The 18130-nt window shown below is 46.4% G+C and overlaps 1 protein-coding gene and 1 non-coding gene across 2 annotated transcripts; both read left to right on the top strand.

Annotated features, from left to right (window-relative positions):
* Window positions 1–7436: 7436 nt before the first annotated feature.
* On the top strand, window positions 7437–7541 carry LOC118622147. The gene has a single exon (XR_004957962.1). It is a non-coding gene; the product is annotated as a small nucleolar RNA U13 (small nucleolar RNA).
* A 4353-nt stretch (window positions 7542–11894) lies between these two features.
* HSP90AB1 (heat shock protein 90 alpha family class B member 1) lies at window positions 11895–18010 on the top strand. Its single transcript, XM_036248211.1, has 12 exons — window positions 11895–12027; window positions 13401–13550; window positions 14021–14227; window positions 14321–14480; window positions 14636–14769; window positions 14893–15201; window positions 15542–15707; window positions 16065–16255; window positions 16371–16518; window positions 16636–16904; window positions 17189–17522; window positions 17631–18010. The coding sequence occupies exons 2-12, from the start codon at window positions 13401–13403 to the stop codon at window positions 17738–17740; spliced, it is 2178 nt and encodes a 725-aa protein (XP_036104104.1). The 5' UTR covers window positions 11895–12027; the 3' UTR covers window positions 17741–18010.
* Window positions 18011–18130: the final 120 nt, after the last annotated feature.

Genomic DNA, 18130 nt, shown 5'->3' on the forward strand with positions numbered 1-18130 from the left:
GGCACTTTGCTTCCTGTATGTAAGGTGGGGAGGTCTGACCGTGAGAATCTGCCCTGTATCCGATTCTGCCACGGCTTGTGCTGGTCATCACCTTCTATGTGACATTTCTGCAGGAAATATTAGTCGGTATGCAGCTGCTGTCCTCCCTAGGGTGGCTGCCATTGCAACACAGAAATTTCCCTCTAGTTTAATCTTATACAGTGGATTGTTGGGGCTTGAGACTTTTGAAAAGCCATAAGTCCCAGTAAAGTGAGCAGTCAGCCTCAGATATAACTGATGAATGTATCTGTGTATTTATTCTTTGAGATGAACGTGGAAAGAAGATGGTGAGGGCAGTATAATGAGGGGAGTGGCTTCTAGGAAAACAATTATTGGGAATTGTTAGAATGTTAAACTGTGATAGTGACTCAACATAGATGTGAGCAGAGGCCTGGTCGGTGTCACTCAGTGGTTGAGTGTTGACCCATATATGCACCAAGAGGTTGCCGGTTTGATCTCCGGTCAGGGTACATACCCAAGTTGTGGGCCCGATCCCCAGTGAGGGGCATGCAGGAGGCGGCCAACGGATTCTCTCATCGATAATTCTGATTCTCCGTCTCCCTTCATCTCTCTCCAAAATCAATAAATAAAAATAAATTTTTAAAAATAAAAATGGATGTGAGCAGAGAAATACAGTCACTTTATTTAATCCTCACCCGAGGACATTTTTGCATTTATCTTCATATAGAGCGGGAGGGAGAAAGGGAGGAAGAGAAAGAGAAACATCGATTTGAGAGAAACACAGTGACTGGTTGCCACCCACACAACCCCAACCGGGGCTGGGGACAAACTGCAACTGAGGTACATGCCCTTAGTGGAACCAAACCTGGGTTTCTCTGGTCCATGGTCCTATACTCTAACCCAGTGATTCTCAACCTGTGGGTCACGACCCCCAGGTCGAACGACCCTTTCACAGGGGTCGCCTAAGACCATTGGAAATGTTTTCCAGTGGTGATTCATAAAAGTAGCAAAATTAGTTATGAAGTAGCAACAAAAATAATTTTATGGCTGGGGATCACCACAACATGAGGAACTGTATTAAAGGGTCACAGCATTAGGAAGGTTGAGAACTACTGCCCTAATCACTGAGCAAAACCGGCCCGGGCGAAATGCAGTCACTCTAAAGAGATCTCTGCTCTTTGGCCAGCAGTCCCTGCCTGAAATAAACATCTTGAGACTGGAAGAGTGGCCGTCTGAGGGAGGTCAGCCAGCAGATCTGACAGGGAGGCCAGGCTGGCAGTGAGGCCGGTCTGGTTCCTGGGGCAAGTTGGCAGTGAGTGTGGTGATGGGCACCTCAGACAGGCAGAGCTCAAGCCCCACCCCCAACCCATCAATGGCCTGTGCCCTAGCTGGGCTCTGTCTCCGCATGACCTGGCTTCCGGGGTGCGGCCCCTCTGAAAGGATGTGCTCACTCCCAGCCCTCTACAGCCTTGGCTGTTCTGGTGCCCCCTGTCAATGAGCCAGTTGGCATTCTGGCTCCACACTGCAGGGCGAGTGCTAAATGAGTCAGCAGGACCCCACACCTATGACAGCTGCCTTCTTCCACCTTCTTCCAGGCCTTTCCATGGGGTTGTGGGGTGGTTCAGATTCAGAGCCCGGGATCCCATCTTGGGCCTGCCAGGAACCAGCTGTGGAGCCCTGGACGAATCACACATCCTCTGTGACCCAGCTTTTTGTTCTTAAAACGGGGCGACATATCTGTGGACTTGCTAAGGGAATTAAGGGGCTCTGTGCAGGAAAGCCTGGCCACCGGAAGCGGGGACCCTAGAGACGCATGGCGGCATGTCCTTAGGATGAGCCTCAGCACTGAGCGCTCCCCGCCCCCCACCAAAGCGGCTCGTCGCTCCTTCCCACTCGCCGTTTGTTAGATCCCCAACCCCGCAGCTCCAGCCCCAGCCCCAGGAAGCTGCGAGAACCAAGCCTTATTTCCCCCATGGCAGTCATTCCCAGCGCAAATCACAACTCAAGTCCAGGCCTGGTGCGGACGGCTGGGCCAGGCACGAGCCGCGGGCGCGACAAAGGGACGAGGGAGGGTGACGTCACCTGTGCTGCGCGCCCCCTGGCGGGAGCTCTGTCTCAACCCGTGTGTCCCTCCTCTACTGAACACTGGCGGGGGAGACGAGGCTGTGTCATCAGGCCCACCCCATTCACTGTCTCTTAAATCTGAGTGACCTTGAGCCTGACACTTTCCATCTTGGAGACACTCATCTGTAAAGCAGGGGTAGTAACACTTGCCCTGCCTACCTCTGAGAAACTCCTCTGAGATAATGAATAACAACTATTACTCTCTCCTATCACTCTGCTCACTGTCTTAATCATATATTATAGCTTATAATCTCTCAATTACCCTATGAAATGCCCACTATTGTTATCCCCATTTTATGATTTATACCCTCCAGAAAACCGAGGCTGTAAAGATTAAAGATGGAAAAATATTGTAAACTGCAAAGCACCAGGTAAGTATGTCTCTGTCCCTGTCTCTCAGACACACACACAGTTCCCAGGCAGTGAGGGGGATGGGAAGACACAAGGCCTCATGTGATGGTGTGGCATGGTAAGGTAGGCTTGCTGCACCTTCCTCCCCTGCCTCCAAAACATTCCAGAGAGTTATCTTCTCTTTTCACATCCCCAGGGATCTCAAGCATCCTAAAATCCTGAATTCCCATGTCCTTCTTCCCAGGTGAAGCCAGCAAAGTCCTTCCTTCCTGACATCTAACCTCAGTCCCTTCCAGAAGCACTACTAGTCCCTTATCTGGGTGCAGGTGACCCAGAAATCCAGTCAGTTTAGACTTGCACATTGAGGAGTGACTTGTGTGCAGAGCTAAACAGGTGGCAGATAGAACAGTTAAGTAGGTCAGGGTTGTTTGTGGTGCCTCTTACACCTTCCCCTGCCTATAATCTGTTCTGGGCTGAACCAATTTGGGATTAAGTTTTACTTTCTTCATCAGAGAGGGTCTGGAACACTGAACAATGCCACGACAAAAAGGGATGCCTGGTGGTCATGGCAGGAAAAGGACAGACATTTTTGGGCTGGGCTGACAATAGCAGGTAGGCAGGACTGAGTCACACCCCTGAGGCCACTAATAGTATGCCCTTGGAAAGTCAAGACACAGTCATATGTGTATTAATAGAGCAAGTTACCAAAAATACTCAATTTATAATTCCAGAAAGGCATAGATCACAATTTCTGGCCTCACCACACTCCCGAGTGACTTGGTTCTTGCCCATGATTTTAGCCATCAGCCTGTGCCTCCTGGACATCACTCCTTGGTGCCCCACAAAGTGCCTAAAACAGACTTCCTGACCCCTCCAACCGAGGGTGGTACACCTTCCCTCCTCTCAGCCCCCACATTCTATCATTCTATCCCAGAAAAGGTGTATACCACACCTCTTCCCCACCCTGTCCAATCTCCCCAACTTCAGCCTCTCTCCAAGCTATGTCCCATGGAGTCTCTAAGAGGTTTTTTTTTTATTTTGAACAACACAATTATCTAACTTGACTTAATAAATTTAACATATTTAGACTTTTACCCAATAAGATAATATATATTTTTCTCAAGCATGCATGGAGCATTTATAAATATTTTCCACATTCTAGATTGCAAAAGAAGTCTCAAATACAAAAGAGCCAGTATTGCCTGGCCAGTGTGGCTCAGAGGTTGAGCATTGACCCGTGCACCAAGAGGTTGCCAGTTCGATTCCCGGTCAGGGCACGTGACCAGGTTGTGGGCCCGTTCTCCAGTGGAGGGCATGCAGGAGGCGGCCAATAGATATTCTCTCTTATCTACATTTCTATCTCTCCTTCTCTCTTCCTCTCTCTCTAAAATCAATAAAGAAAAATCAAAACCAAACCGAAAGAGCCAGTATTATGCATACCACACTGTATGTCTACGACACAATTAAAGGAAAATATTTTTTAAAAAAATGAAAATTCCCAGTCTGAGAAGCCAGGAGGCCTCTGCCCAGGCTGAGTCTCTATGCTCCCTCCAAGACCTCTCTGAGCTTTGGCTAGATCAGGGGTCTGTAAGAGTGTACGGCACTTACAAATGATCAAAGAAGATAACATAAAGAGAATCAGAAAATTCTTAAAACTAAATTATAATAAAAACAACATATATTGAAACCTGCAGGATATAGCTAAAATGGTTACTTGCCTTAATTTCTTATATTGGAAAAGGGGAAATGCTGAAATGTAATGTGCAAAGTATTAAAATTAAGAAAATAGAAAAAGCCCTGGCCAGTTTGGCTCAGTGGTAGAATGTTGGCCTGCAGTCCAGAAAGACCCGGGGGTTCGGTTCCTGCTAAGGGCATGTACCTCGGTTACAGTTTGTCCCCGGCCCTGGTTGGGTCGTGCGCGGGTGGCAACACTCAATGTGTTCCTTTCACGTCGATGTTTGTCTCTCTCTCTCTCTCTCTCTCTCTCTCTCTCCTCCTCCTCCCCACTCTATCTAAACAAAAAATGGAAAAATGTCCTTGGGTGAGGATTGAAAAAAAAAGAAAATAGAAAAAGAACAACAGGATTCCCCCAAAGAAAATAGAAATAATGAGATATAATTAGCAGAAAATTAAAAAATAAAGAATGTCAATTCCCAGACAAGAAAAAGCTAGAGGAACTCATTACCACCAAACCAGCATTTCAAGAAGTCTTAAAGGGCCCAGCAGGTGTGGCTCAGTGCATTGAGTAGTCCCATGGACTGAAAGGCCCTGGTTCGATCTCAGGTCAGGGCACATGCCGGAGGTTGTGGCTTCATCCTCAGTAGGGGGCATGCAGGAGGCAGCGAATCGATGTTTCTATCTCTCTCTAAAAAAAATCAATGAAAACATATTAAAAAGAAATCTTAAAGGGACTTCTTTAAGAAGAAGGGGGAAAATATTTTAAAATATGAATAACAGCCCTGGCTGGTGTGCATCAGTGGTTAGAGCATTGGTCCACGGACTGGAGAGTCCTGGGTTCGGTTCCCCGCTAAGGGCATATACCTTGGTTGCAATTTGCCCCTGGCTCTGGTTGGAATCGTGTGGGTGGCAGCCATTCCATGTGTCTTTCTCATATCAATGTTTCTCTCTCTCTCTCTTCCTCCCTCTCTTCCTCCTACTCTATCTGAAGATAAATGAAAAAAAAAAAAGATAAAATGGCTATAACTACATATCTACCAACAATTACTTTAAATGAAAATGGATTAAGTGCTTCAAACCAAAAGGTGACTGACTGAATGGTAAGAAAATAAGACCCTTACATATGCTGTCTACAAGAGACCCAATTCAGATTGAAAAACACACAAACTGAAAGTAAAAAGATGACAAAAGATATTTCATGAAAATGAAAAAAAAAAAAAAAGGCTGGGATGTCAATACTTATATTAGACAAAATAGACTTTGAAACAAAGGCTATAACAAGAAACAAGGACCCAGCAATTCCACTTCTCGGTATGTATATGATAAAACCCAAAACATTAATTTAAAAAGACATAGGCAGCCCTATGTTCATTGCAGCATTATTTACAATAGCCAAGCTATGGAAACAACCTCAGTGTCCACTGATAGACAAAGGGATAAAGAAGAGGTGGTATATATGTACAATGGAATATTACTCAGCCAATAAAGAGAATGAAATCTTGCCATCTGTGACAACATGGATGGACCTAGAGGGTATTAGGCTAAGTGAAATAAGTCAGACAGAGAAAGACAATGTATGATTTCACTTATATATGGAATTTTAAAAAAATGAACAAACAAAACAAAAACAAATTCACAGATACAAAGAATATTTTAAAAAACAGTCACAGAGCCCAGCTGGTGTGGTTCACTGGCTGAGCATCAACCCATGCACCAAGAGGTCACCAGTTTGATTCCCGGTCAGGACACATGCCCAGGTCCCAGTAGGAGGCATGCAGGAGAGGCCAATCGATGTTCTCTCTCATTGATGTTTCTCTCTCTCTCTCCTTTCCTCTCTCTAAAATCAATAAAGAAAAAAAAGAACAGTCACAGAGATGTGAAGTACAGCATAGGGAATACAATCAATAATACTATCATAACAATGTATGGTGTCAGATGCATACTAGATTTCTTGGATGATCACTTCGAACGTTATATAAATGTATAATCATTATGTTGTACACCTGAAACTAATATAATATTGTAAGTCAACTATACTTGAAAAATTAAAAAGCAGCCCTGGAAGTTTCTCTCTCTCTCTCTAACATCAGTAAAGCAAAAAATAGAAAAAATAAAATAGACAAATCTCTAGTGAAATGTCACCAAAAAAAAAGATAAGATAATGAAGAACAATTTTAGGAATAAAAAAGGAGACATACTTTAGATAGAACAGAGATTTAAAAAATAGTCAAAGCCCTGGCAGGTGTGGCTCAGTTGGTTGGAGCATCCTCCCATATACCAGAAGGTGTCGGGTTCAATTCCCAGTCAGGGCACATACTTAGGTTTGGGGTTCAATCCCCAGTTGTAACTGGGGCCCACACAGGAAGCAACCAATCGCTATTTCTCTCTCTAAAACCAATTTTTAAAAATTGTCTTAAAAGACAAAGTAAATAGTATACCATAATATTTAACGCTTTCAACATCCAGAAAAAGTATTAAATGAAATTGACTTAAGTAGAGAGAAAACCTGAATACTCTTATACCATTAAAAAAAAAAAAATTGAGCCCTGGCTCAGTGGTTAGAGCGTCAGCCTGCAGTCCAGAGAGACCCAGGTTCAGTTCCCGCTAAGGGCACGTGCTTTGGTTGCAGTTTGTCCCCGGCCCTGGTTGGTCGTGCGTGGCAGCCACTCGATGTGTCCCTTTCACGTCAATGTTCCTCTCTCTCTCCCCCTTCCACTCTATCTGAACAAAAAATGGAAAAAAATGTCCTCGGGTGAGGATAAAAAAAAAAAAATTGAGTCCTTAGTTAAAACATTTCTATACAGATCTCACTTATTTGTGTAATATAATGAACAAAAAAAACTGATGAACAAAATAGACCCAGAGACATAGAAGTAGGGTACAGACTGACAAACCTCAGAAGAGGGGTGGGGGAGAAGGGGAGAGATAAACCACAGAACTTATATGCATGTATGTGTAACCAATGGACAGAGACAACAAAGCTGGGGACGGGGTGGCCGGGGTTGGCCAGGGGGGAATTGGGAGGAGGGTGTCAATGGGGGAAAAAGGAGAAACATCCGTTACAAAAATAAATTAATAAAAAAAAAATTTCTATACAGAAAATAATACTCAACAGTTTTACAGGTGAATTCTACAAAAACTTTAAAGACATAGATTATTTCAGTCTAATATTAGTAAATCATTTATGAATTAAACATATAAAGAAAAATTTAAATGATATTCTCAATAAATGCATAAAAATAATTTTGATACCCATTCACATTAAAATTGTAACAAGTTAGTTAATCCTTTTGTAGTTCATAAGTGTGATGATTGGGTCTTTATACTTTTGTATGAGATGTGCCTCCCACTAAATCTTGTTACGATTGTAGCACATTACTCGTCTGATGTAAAAATAAATAAATAGAAGTATAACAAGTTAGGAACAGAAAAAGTAAATATTATGCTCAATGATGAAGTGCTGGAAGTTTTCCTTCTCTGATCAGAAATGAGATAGGAATACCCAGAATTACTGTTTCCACTCATTGTTCTGCAGCTGGTGCAATATAAAAAGAAAGAGGCCTAGCCAGTTTGGCTCAGCAGTTAGAGCATCAGCCAAAGAGTCGCGGGTTCGACTGGGGCCAAGGACACGTACCTTGGTAGCGGTTCATCCCTGGCCCTGGTCAGGGTCACGAGGGAGGCAACCAGTTGTTTCCCTCTCACATCGATGTTTCTCTCACCCCCTTTCTCTCCCTCCCTCCCACTGTATCTGAAGATAAATAGAAAAATATCCTCGAGTGAGGATTACAAAAAAAGAAATAAAAAATACAAAAATTAGAAACCAAACTGTCATTCTTCTCAGATGATAGATAGGTTGTACCTAGAAAACACCAAGAACTGACGGACAAATTAAGAATTAAGAAGGTAGTTTATTAAGTTGAAGGATTAATAAAAATCAATTGCTTTTCAAACTCTCTGGGAAATAGAAATTGAAGGAAAATTTCCATTCGCCATAGCATCAAAATATAGTAACAATAAAATGAGCAAAAGTTGTGCAAGTGACTCCTCATGTCCTAGCAGAATGTGGAAACTGAGGCAAAGAAATGGAGCCCAGCCCTGGCTGGTTTGGCTCAGCGGTTAGAGCGTCCCCTGCGGTCCGGAGAGACCCGGGTTCGGTTCCCGCTAAGGGCACGTACTTTGGTTGCAGTTTGTCCCCGGCCCTGGTTGGTTGTGCGGGTGGCAGTCACTCGATGTGTCCCTTTCACGTCGATGTTTCTCTCTCTCTTTCTGTTCCTCTCTCCCCCTCCCACTCTACCTGAACAGAAAATGGAAAAATGTCCTCGGGTGAGGATTAAAAAATATAAATAAATTAAACAAACAAACAAACAAACAAGAAATGGAGCCCAGGCTGACCATGCAGACCTGCTCAATTGTCTAATACATCTGAATGTCTAGTATATTTATTGGCTTGTGAGAATGTCAGTTCACATATTTCCAGTGGAATTCAGAGATGTAAGCCCTGTGGAACTGGGAAGGACCAGAACTGACAAGACACATCTGGCAGGAGCTGAGCTTGGGAGGATGCTTGTTCTGGGAGTTAAGGAACCAGATCTACTTCCCACAATTATATAATCCCTGGGGTCCCAATGCCTCTGGATGCTTTGTTCATGCATTGTCCCTTATCAAAGTGCCCCTCAGTGGTCTCTCTGAAACCCCCACCAAAGGTGCTGCCCAACTATAACTCCCAGTCTAAGCAGCAGCAGGAGGCCTCTGCTCAGGCTGAGTCTCTATGCTCCCTCCAAGACCTCACCTAGCTTTAGCTAGATCAGGGGTCTGAAACATTTTCTGAAAAAGGTAAGAGAGTAAATATTTTAGACTTTGCAAGCTATATGGTCTCTGTCACAACTATCAACCATGCCATTACAGCATGAAAGTAGTCAGAGACAACAGGTAAATAAGTGAGCTTGATGTGGCTGTATTTCAGCAGAACTTCATGGGACACAAATTCAAATTTCTTATTTTTCACATGCCAAAATATTACCTTAAAAAAAATTTTTTCCCCACCATTAAAAATGGAAAAAACTATTCTTACCCACAGGTAAAAATAGAAAAACAAGCAACAGGACTATCAGCTGCAGGCCATAGTTTCCCTTGCTTCATCTGACTATCTTCCAAAAGCAAGAGGTTGGGCTGGATCTTTGAGGCCTGGTCAGGAGTAACAGGTACCTTGGGAATATCAAGCATTGCAAGTGCTGCTGGGATAGACTTCTGGAGATCTAGATGATTTTAAGCCATCTTTAATAGCCTTCAGTAGCTTCTCTCACTCCAATTTAGGATCAGAAGTTCTTATCATGGAATTTGTGGCCCTCTGTGACTTACAAGGTCACTTTCAGCTCCTCTTGCCTGCCTTAGGGGGTCCTGGACTATGGTCCCTGTCAGGGCTGTGCCTTGCCATACTTTCCTCTATCCTAGGAGTAGACCTATGTCGTAGCCTGGCTAGCCATGGCCCTAAGCCTGCTCCCTTCCCTAGGCTGAGCTGGGAGTCTCCAATCTTCTCCACACTGCTATGATTCACCCTTGGCCTGCAACAGCCCCCAGTGGGCTGAGGACTCCCTGTCCTTCTTATGCATCTCCAGGTGAGGAGGCTCAGGGTGGGGGCTTAGTGAGTGTCAATGAGTGGGAGAAGTCATCTTGGAAGGCTTCCAGAGAGAAGGTAGAATTTCTGTGCTGATGCAAGATTTAAGATTTTCCCATCCCTGAGAAGTCTTGACACTGATCCACAGAAGCGATTCCTGCTCTGCTTTGTACTTGGGTCCTGAGAGGGGACACAGCATTCCCACTACATTTCTGGAGCAGGGAGCAAGGGAGTTAGTGGAGCAAAGGCTCTGAGCTGATCCACCCTGCAGTAGTCCCTGAAGTCTTTCTTTCCCAGTCCATAAAATGTGCAGACTCACTTTAACCTCTTCACAGGGCTGTGATACTGTGAATACCTTTTGTGAACTAGGGGACAAATTTTTATTAGCTAGTCCTCTTCTGTCCAGAGGGACAGAGGGTGTTGAGGGATGATGCTCCTAGTTCGAGATTTTGATCAGGAACATCTTGAACAAGAGCATCTTGGCACCTTCCTGGCAGCAGCATCATGTCCCTTCCCACACTCATTGACATCTCTCAGCCTCAGACTTTTCACAGACCATAATTAAGGAAAGTAGATGGGTAAAGCGAGATGAAATTTGGGTGGTGGTGGCAGGGGTGATTAGGTCTGGATTGTGGGGCAAGGAAGGCTCGGGTCCTTTGTTCTTTGGAATTCAACAAATGAACAAAGAAAACATGAAGAGAAAAGACTGGGCACCAAGGCTAGTGAAGGACTGCAGGGGATGGTGGGGGAACCCCCCGCCCAGCATTCCAGGGTCTGACAGAATGGGCCAGGAGGAGTTTGATGAACTTCCATCTTTCCTGGAGGGACTTTGGGTCCCTCTGGCTTCCAACATGAGGCCTTGGAAAAGCAAAGACAGCTTGTCAGCTGGAGGGCACGCAAATGGCAGAGCCCGGAGAAGGGTGGCGCCAGGCAGCTCGCTGGGCAGACACGGGCGAGGGGCTCCGGAGCCACAGCTTAAGAAAAGCACTTGGTTCTGGCCTCCTGAAGCGGGCCTCTTCAGGAGGCCTCCCAGAGGCCCTGCCAACCCTCCTCTCCCCAGGTCAGGGCAGCTGCAGAGAAGAGGACGAAAAGAAAGAAACCAGACTGAGAAACAGCTCTATGTGCGCACGGGGAAAGGTCACTGCGTTCCACCCACCTACTGTAGCGACCCTGTTGCCGGTCTCGGCTCGGTGAGGGCGGCGCCCGCGGAGCCGGGGGCTGTGTGATGGATGGGGGAGGGGAAGGGGCCGGTCAATCATTACCTTTACGCTCCATCCCACCCCCGAGGAAGTGCCAAGCTGGGCCTGGCGGGTGGCGACGAGGGTCCCGCCGGCTTCCTACAGTCCAGGAGACTGGGGAAACTCAACCTCTTCCCTAGGACCCCGTCGGGGGCGGAGCCACCGCGGAGATTCCGGCCCGGCCGCAGCGCGCGGGGCGGGGCCTTGAGGAAAGGGGGCGGGGCGCAGGCGGAATCTCGGAGTCGGGCTTGGAAACTGCTGGAAATAATCGTAGTACCGCCGCTGTCGCTCCTTCCGCCGCACGCGGTCAAAGAGTCCTCCCCGCCAGCCTGGCCGGTTGCCCCCACACCCCCAGCCGAAGCTACGCCCCGCGGCGAAACGCTGGCCCTTCCCCCAGCGCTTGAAAGGGCTGGGATCCCGGCTACGCGTTGTCGAGCCTGGAATTCCAGTCCGTGGAGAAAAATCCCTTACCTTTATGGGGCGTACGAATGTGTAGGGTAGAGGCTAGCAGGGTGGTCGATCCTGGGGGCGAAGTTCGGAGTGATTGGCCGCCTCCCCCTTTTTAGGAGTCCCTCGAGGCTGGGACTCATGGATGGAGGTGCCTAAGCTATAGGTTTTACGGGTGGTCAGTGAGATCCTCGCTTCTATATCCACTGCTTCTGTCATCTGAGCATCGCCAATTTCTAGTTCTGGTGGGGCCCGGCCTGGAAGGGAGGAGGCGGAGGTCCGTACACGAGTGTCGACGCTCCGTGCGGGAGCGAAGCCCGTCCTCCACCCCTCCCCGCCTCCGGCCCTGGTTGGGCCCCGACGTCGAGGTGGGCGGGCCGCAGCAGGTGCGGGCTGACAGGCCTGCTCCTTTAAGGCGGAGGGATCTGTGGGCGGGCAGCTGGTGTGCTTCGCCTTATATAGAGCGACTGGGGACACACAGCCCTCCTCTTGAGTCACCCCCGCGCAGACCGCTTGCGGTTTGTGAGCCAAATACCGTCCTTGCTCTGTCTATACTTGGATCTCGTCACCTTCAAGGTAAGGCCACAGGCGTCTCCTTCCGGCTTTTCCGTTTTGAGGGCCATTTAGAGTTGTTTTCGTTTCTCCCCTTGGATGTGCCGGGCAGCTTTCTGGAGAGGGGGAGTGTTGGGAGTGGGCTCCCGATTGTAGCTTGCTCGTCCTTCTGTGCTGAGGCCGCGAGGCTTCCCCCAAGCGGCGACGAGCCCTGGCCGAGGTGGGCCGCGGGGTGGGCTTGGGTCAGGGGGCAGCTGCACGTGGTGGACGTGCTGGCCTGGGACGCTGCCATCTTTGCCCCTCCATTTCCGGACGCGGCTGTGGGGCGCTGCAGGGTCCGCAGGTGGTGGGTGTGCGCGCTCGGTGTGACTCAGCACAGCCTGGTGTCGTCCTGGCTTTGCCACCTTTCCTGTCGGACGCGTTTCTCGAGCTTGTGAGGGTCCGCGGCAGGGAACGCTTTAGGCCTCCATTGGGCCATCGTTCTTCCTTCCAGATCTTTCCTGCAGTCCGGATGGGGTGGGGGTGGGGGGCACGACTATTCATGAGCTCCTACCTCCCTCCCCCATCCCGGAGAGCTGAGATTGTTCTGGAAGCTTCTGGAGCCCAACGCCCCGCCCAGGTGCCCGGATGCTGGGGCGGGTAGGGAGGCTGCGCGGTAGCGCCCCCTCCTCGCGTGTTCCCGGGCGACAGTTGTCCAGCGGTGAGGGGCTTCGTCCTGGCTGACCTAGGCCACCATTTTAGTTGTGTTCGGTTTGGCCTTGTACTTGTTACACGCTGAAGGGTCACGATTGAGCTTTTGCTTTATTGGTTCTTTGTTTTAATAGCCTCCCCAGGTGGGTATCCCAGGGATATCTCGGGGGTTGTTATTCCCTACCCGGTGAGGCAGCACATGCCTGATGGGGGGGCAGTTTCAGGTCGTTGCCGTTTAACGTCGAATTATTGACCTTGGTTTTTTTTCTCTCCCATCTGGTATCAGAAAAGGTAGTAGAACTGTAGTTAGTGATAACCATTCTTAAGTATGTGTGTGGATTCCCTGGGATTCGTTTTCGAGATATGTGGGTTGGGGCCGGTATTCTGCCTGTCTAACAAGCTGCAAGGTGATGTTGAACCTTTTGGCCCATGGACCACTTACACTAGTTTGGCCTCCAAAAAACCTGATCCTGTTTTTTTGTTTAGGAACGGGTCAGCTTTCTCCCTACTCAGTTGGTTTCTGACTTAAGTTTACATCCTGCAGTGTTTGAAGAAAAGGTTCTTCAATGCCTTGGAAATGGATACTACTCAGATCAAGTTGTTTGAACTAAATCTTTTCACATTTTCATTGTGATTGGGGTGAACTTTAGGAGTCTTAAATTCGGGCCATTATGCTCCTTTGTAATTCTTGACAATTCTTATTTTAGATGCCTGAGGAAGTGGTGCACCATGGAGAGGAGGAGGTGGAGACTTTTGCCTTCCAGGCAGAAATTGCCCAACTCATGTCTCTCATTATCAATACTTTCTATTCCAACAAGGAAATTTTTCTTCGGGAGTTGATCAGTAATGCTTCTGATGTGAGTACTTTGGGCTTCTTGATGGTTGATGTGGGGTTTTTGTTTTGTTTTGGATTTTTGGCATTTTTGTGGGGTCTGCTGTTTGAAGGGGATAAACCTGGTATTCCAAAAAACATTTGCCTTGCTCTATGTGGATAGTTGGTGAGATATTGTAGCCATTTGTGTGTGTGTGTTTGTTTTGTTTAATCCTCACTATAATGCTTATTGATTTTAGAGAAGGGAAAGAGGGGGGGGAGAAAGAGAACTCAGTTGGTTGTCTCCCATATATACCCCTACCAGGGATTGAATCCACAACCTTTTTGGTGTATGGGACAACACTCTAACCAACTGAGCCACATCGGCCCAGGCTGTATGTGGTTTTTAAACCTCAAGGAGTTGCCAGAATTGAGGACATTTGAGAGTAACAAGCCAAAAAAGGTTTTTTTTGAAAGAAGAGATGGAATTGTAAAAATTGTGATTTGTGTTTTTAGGCCTTGGACAAGATACGCTATGAGAGCCTGACTGACCCTTCCAAGTTGGACAGTGGTAAAGAGCTGAAAATTGACATCATCCCCAACCCCCAGGAACGCACCCTGACTCTGGTGGACACAGGTATTGGCATGACCAAAGCTGATCTCATAAATAATCTGGGAACGATTGCCAAGTCTGGTACAAAAGCATTTATGGAGGCTCTTCAGGTATGTGGTGCTTCAGCTAAGGCACACACCATATTTATCCATGGCTTGCTCCCCCCCGCCCCCAAAGTTTAACTTTTTAAAACTTCTTGGCAGGCTGGTGCAGACATCTCCATGATTGGACAATTTGGTGTTGGCTTTTATTCTGCCTACCTTGTGGCAGAGAAAGTGGTTGTGATCACAAAGCACAATGATGATGAGCAGTATGCCTGGGAGTCTTCTGCTGGGGGTTCCTTCACTGTGCGAGCTGACCATGGTAGGCTGGCTTTCGTGTAAAGGTATCTGGGTTAGAATTCTGGGGAAAGCTATAGTAGATATCTTGAGTATCCTATCTGTAAAGCAGTTAACCTTTCACTAAGTTTTGCATTTAGTTTCATTTTCTCATAGTCCATTTTGATTGTCTCTTTCTAGGTGAGCCCATTGGCCGGGGTACCAAAGTGATCCTCCACCTTAAAGAAGACCAGACAGAATACTTAGAGGAGAGGCGGGTCAAGGAAGTGGTGAAGAAGCACTCACAGTTCATAGGTTATCCCATCACCCTTTATGTGAGTATGGGCTGGAAACCCTCACATGCATGATGTCTCCTGCTCTGGAGAATTGCATGGTCCCTGGTTTTTTGCTTTCCCTGGTGTTCTGTACTCTGAAACTATTGTCTTTGGTACCTTCAGTTGGAGAAGGAACGAGAGAAAGAAATTAGTGATGATGAAGCAGAGGAAGAGAAAGGGGAGAAAGAAGAGGAGGATAAAGATGATGAGGAAAAACCCAAGATTGAAGATGTGGGCTCGGATGAGGAGGATGATAGTGCTAAGGACAAGAAAAAGAAAACAAAGAAGATTAAGGAGAAGTATATTGATCATGAAGAACTGAACAAAACCAAGCCCATTTGGACCAGAAACCCTGATGACATCACCCAGGAGGAATACGGAGAGTTCTATAAGAGCCTTACCAATGACTGGGAAGACCACTTGGCAGTCAAGGTGAGAAACCCTGTATGCAATGATGTTATTTTGACCACGGTAACCTTACACGTTGTGGGTTTGGACTTGGACTACACTCATTGACCCCTGGGTAATACACAGCTTTTTGTCAAAGTACCCTACACTCTAGTGCTTAGGGAAGATCTTTGTTCCAAACAATTTGATTATTTGGTGTTGGTTCTAAAAGCTATGCTTAGCCCTGGCTGGTTTGGCTCAGCGTTTGGAGCATCCGGGTTCGGTTCCCGCTAGGGGCACGTACCAAAAAGAATAAATAAAATAAAAATTTTAAAAAAGCTATGCTTAACCTTGAAATGTGCTGTTGGCTTATCTTAAATTTCAGCACTTCTCTGTAGAAGGTCAGTTGGAATTCAGGGCACTGCTTTTCATCCCCCGTCGGGCTCCCTTTGATCTCTTTGAGAACAAGAAGAAGAAGAACAACATCAAACTCTATGTCCGCCGCGTGTTCATAATGGATAGCTGCGATGAGTTGATACCAGAGTATCTCAGTGAGTATCCTCTTGGTCTTACGTTGTTGGGTGAAGTTCTATGAAGCCTTTAGCATTCTCAGGGAGACTAAAGTCTTAGATAATTAACTCACTATTGACTGCTCACGAGGTGTTTGCACTTGCATTAGCTATTTCGGTTTTTGAAACTCGGGGTAATTTTTGACTCTTCACCCTGAGGGTGAAAAAATAGCCGGTAACATGAGATAACTTCTGCGTAAAATTGCCAGTCAGCAATGTGTTAAGGATTCTCCGCAACATAGTAAATGAAAGTTCTGTAAGAAAATGTATTCTTCTGCTGAATCTAGGTGACCCCATCTACCTTTTTTAAACTGAGTTTTCTTCCCTGTGTGATTGCAGACTTCATCCGCGGTGTGGTTGACTCTGAGGACCTGCCCCTGAACATCTCCCGAGAAATGCTCCAGCAGAGCAAAATCTTGAAGGTCATTCGTAAAAACATTGTTAAGAAGTGCCTTGAGCTCTTCTCTGAGCTGGCGGAAGACAAGGAGAACTATAAGAAATTCTATGAGGCATTCTCTAAAAACCTAAAGGTAAGGAGACAGCAAATGCTTACTTTCTTTATAATTACAATGGATTTATTTTTCATTCATAAGAGTAAGAGGTTAATTCCAAGTAAGACTGGTTTTTTTCTTTCCATCCTTAAAGCTTGGAATCCACGAGGACTCAACTAATCGGCGACGCCTTTCTGAGCTTCTGCGCTATCACACCTCTCAGTCTGGAGATGAAATGACTTCTCTTTCCGAGTATGTCTCTCGCATGAAGGAGACCCAGAAGTCCATCTATTACATCACTGGTGCGTCCTTAGAGGTGGTGTAGGGGCTGGAGGGGGCGGGGGTGGCATTCGGGGATGCCTGGGAACTGGTAATGAAGCATTTTGGTCTCTGAGTCACATTCAATAATAACCCTATAGGTGAGAGCAAAGAGCAAGTTGCCAACTCTGCTTTTGTGGAGCGAGTGCGGAAGCGGGGATTTGAAGTAGTCTATATGACAGAGCCTATTGATGAGTACTGTGTGCAGCAGCTTAAGGAGTTTGATGGGAAAAGCTTGGTCTCAGTTACCAAGGAGGGCCTGGAGCTACCTGAGGATGAAGAGGAGAAAAAGAAAATGGAAGAGAGCAAGGCTAAGTTTGAGAACCTCTGCAAGCTCATGAAAGAAATCTTGGATAAAAAGGTTGAGAAGGTAAGCAATTCTGGGACTAATCTGTTTTGTAATAGATGTCTTCAGAGCTGTTTCCCTCAGGATCTTGTGTTGCTACACAATTAGTGGTTTTTTAAGCAACCTAATGTAGCGCCATCTTAATCTCTTGCTCATAAGCAAATAGGTTTAAGGTTGCTATTTTTAATACAATTGGGCAAAGATAAAGCATTTCTTGTGAGAATAAAATTTAAAATACCATTAACTCTATTATACCTTAAAGTGGTAATCTGGTTTAATAAACCTAAAGTGTTTGTGACTATCCATAGGTGACAATCTCCAATAGGCTTGTGTCTTCACCCTGCTGCATTGTGACTAGCACCTACGGTTGGACAGCTAACATGGAGCGTATCATGAAAGCCCAGGCACTTCGGGATAACTCAACAATGGGCTACATGATGGCCAAAAAGCACCTGGAGATCAACCCAGACCACCCCATTGTGGAGACTCTGCGGCAGAAGGCAGAAGCAGACAAGAATGACAAGGCTGTCAAGGACCTTGTGGTGTTGCTGTTTGAAACTGCGCTGCTCTCTTCTGGCTTCTCACTTGAGGACCCCCAGACCCACTCCAACCGCATCTACCGCATGATCAAGCTAGGCCTAGGTGAGCACCCCTGTTGGGGAACTGGTCTTGCATGGACAGACTTGACTTGATGCTATTTAGGTCAATGCTACTTGGGTCAAATCTCGTGACATTCTTTTCTACTTTTAGGCATTGATGAAGATGAAGTGTCAGCAGAAGAACCCAGTGCTGCTGTTCCTGATGAGATTCCCCCTCTTGAGGGTGATGAGGATGCCTCTCGCATGGAAGAAGTAGATTAGTAGTTTCTACCTGCAAACTTTGTGTCCTCTGTGTAGTGTCTTCATGTTTTCCCCAGCGGCCCTGAGTGGCCCTAGCCCATCTGGTTTCTTCTGGTGATGTTTAGTGGTTTTTTTTCCCCCTCTCCTGTCTTTGCCTTAAGACAGGTTACAAGGGCCTCAAGCCTTCTCATGTTTGACATCAGGTTTGGATGTTGTGTATTGTGGTATTTTTTTTCTTATTTTGTTCTGAAATTAAAGTATGCAAAATAAAGAAGATGCAGTTTTAATACAGTTTTGCTCCTTTTGAGTTCCCTTGACTGCCCTATTGCAAGTCTCACTTGCCATCAGAAGTAAAAGTTATATGGAACATCAATATTACTGCGGACCAGGTAGCCATTGAAGAAGTCTGTG

The sequence above is a fragment of the Molossus molossus genome, unplaced genomic scaffold (genome assembly GCF_014108415.1).
Source record: "Molossus molossus isolate mMolMol1 unplaced genomic scaffold, mMolMol1.p scaffold_m16_p_8, whole genome shotgun sequence".
Classification (NCBI taxonomy): Eukaryota; Metazoa; Chordata; class Mammalia; order Chiroptera; family Molossidae; genus Molossus; species Molossus molossus.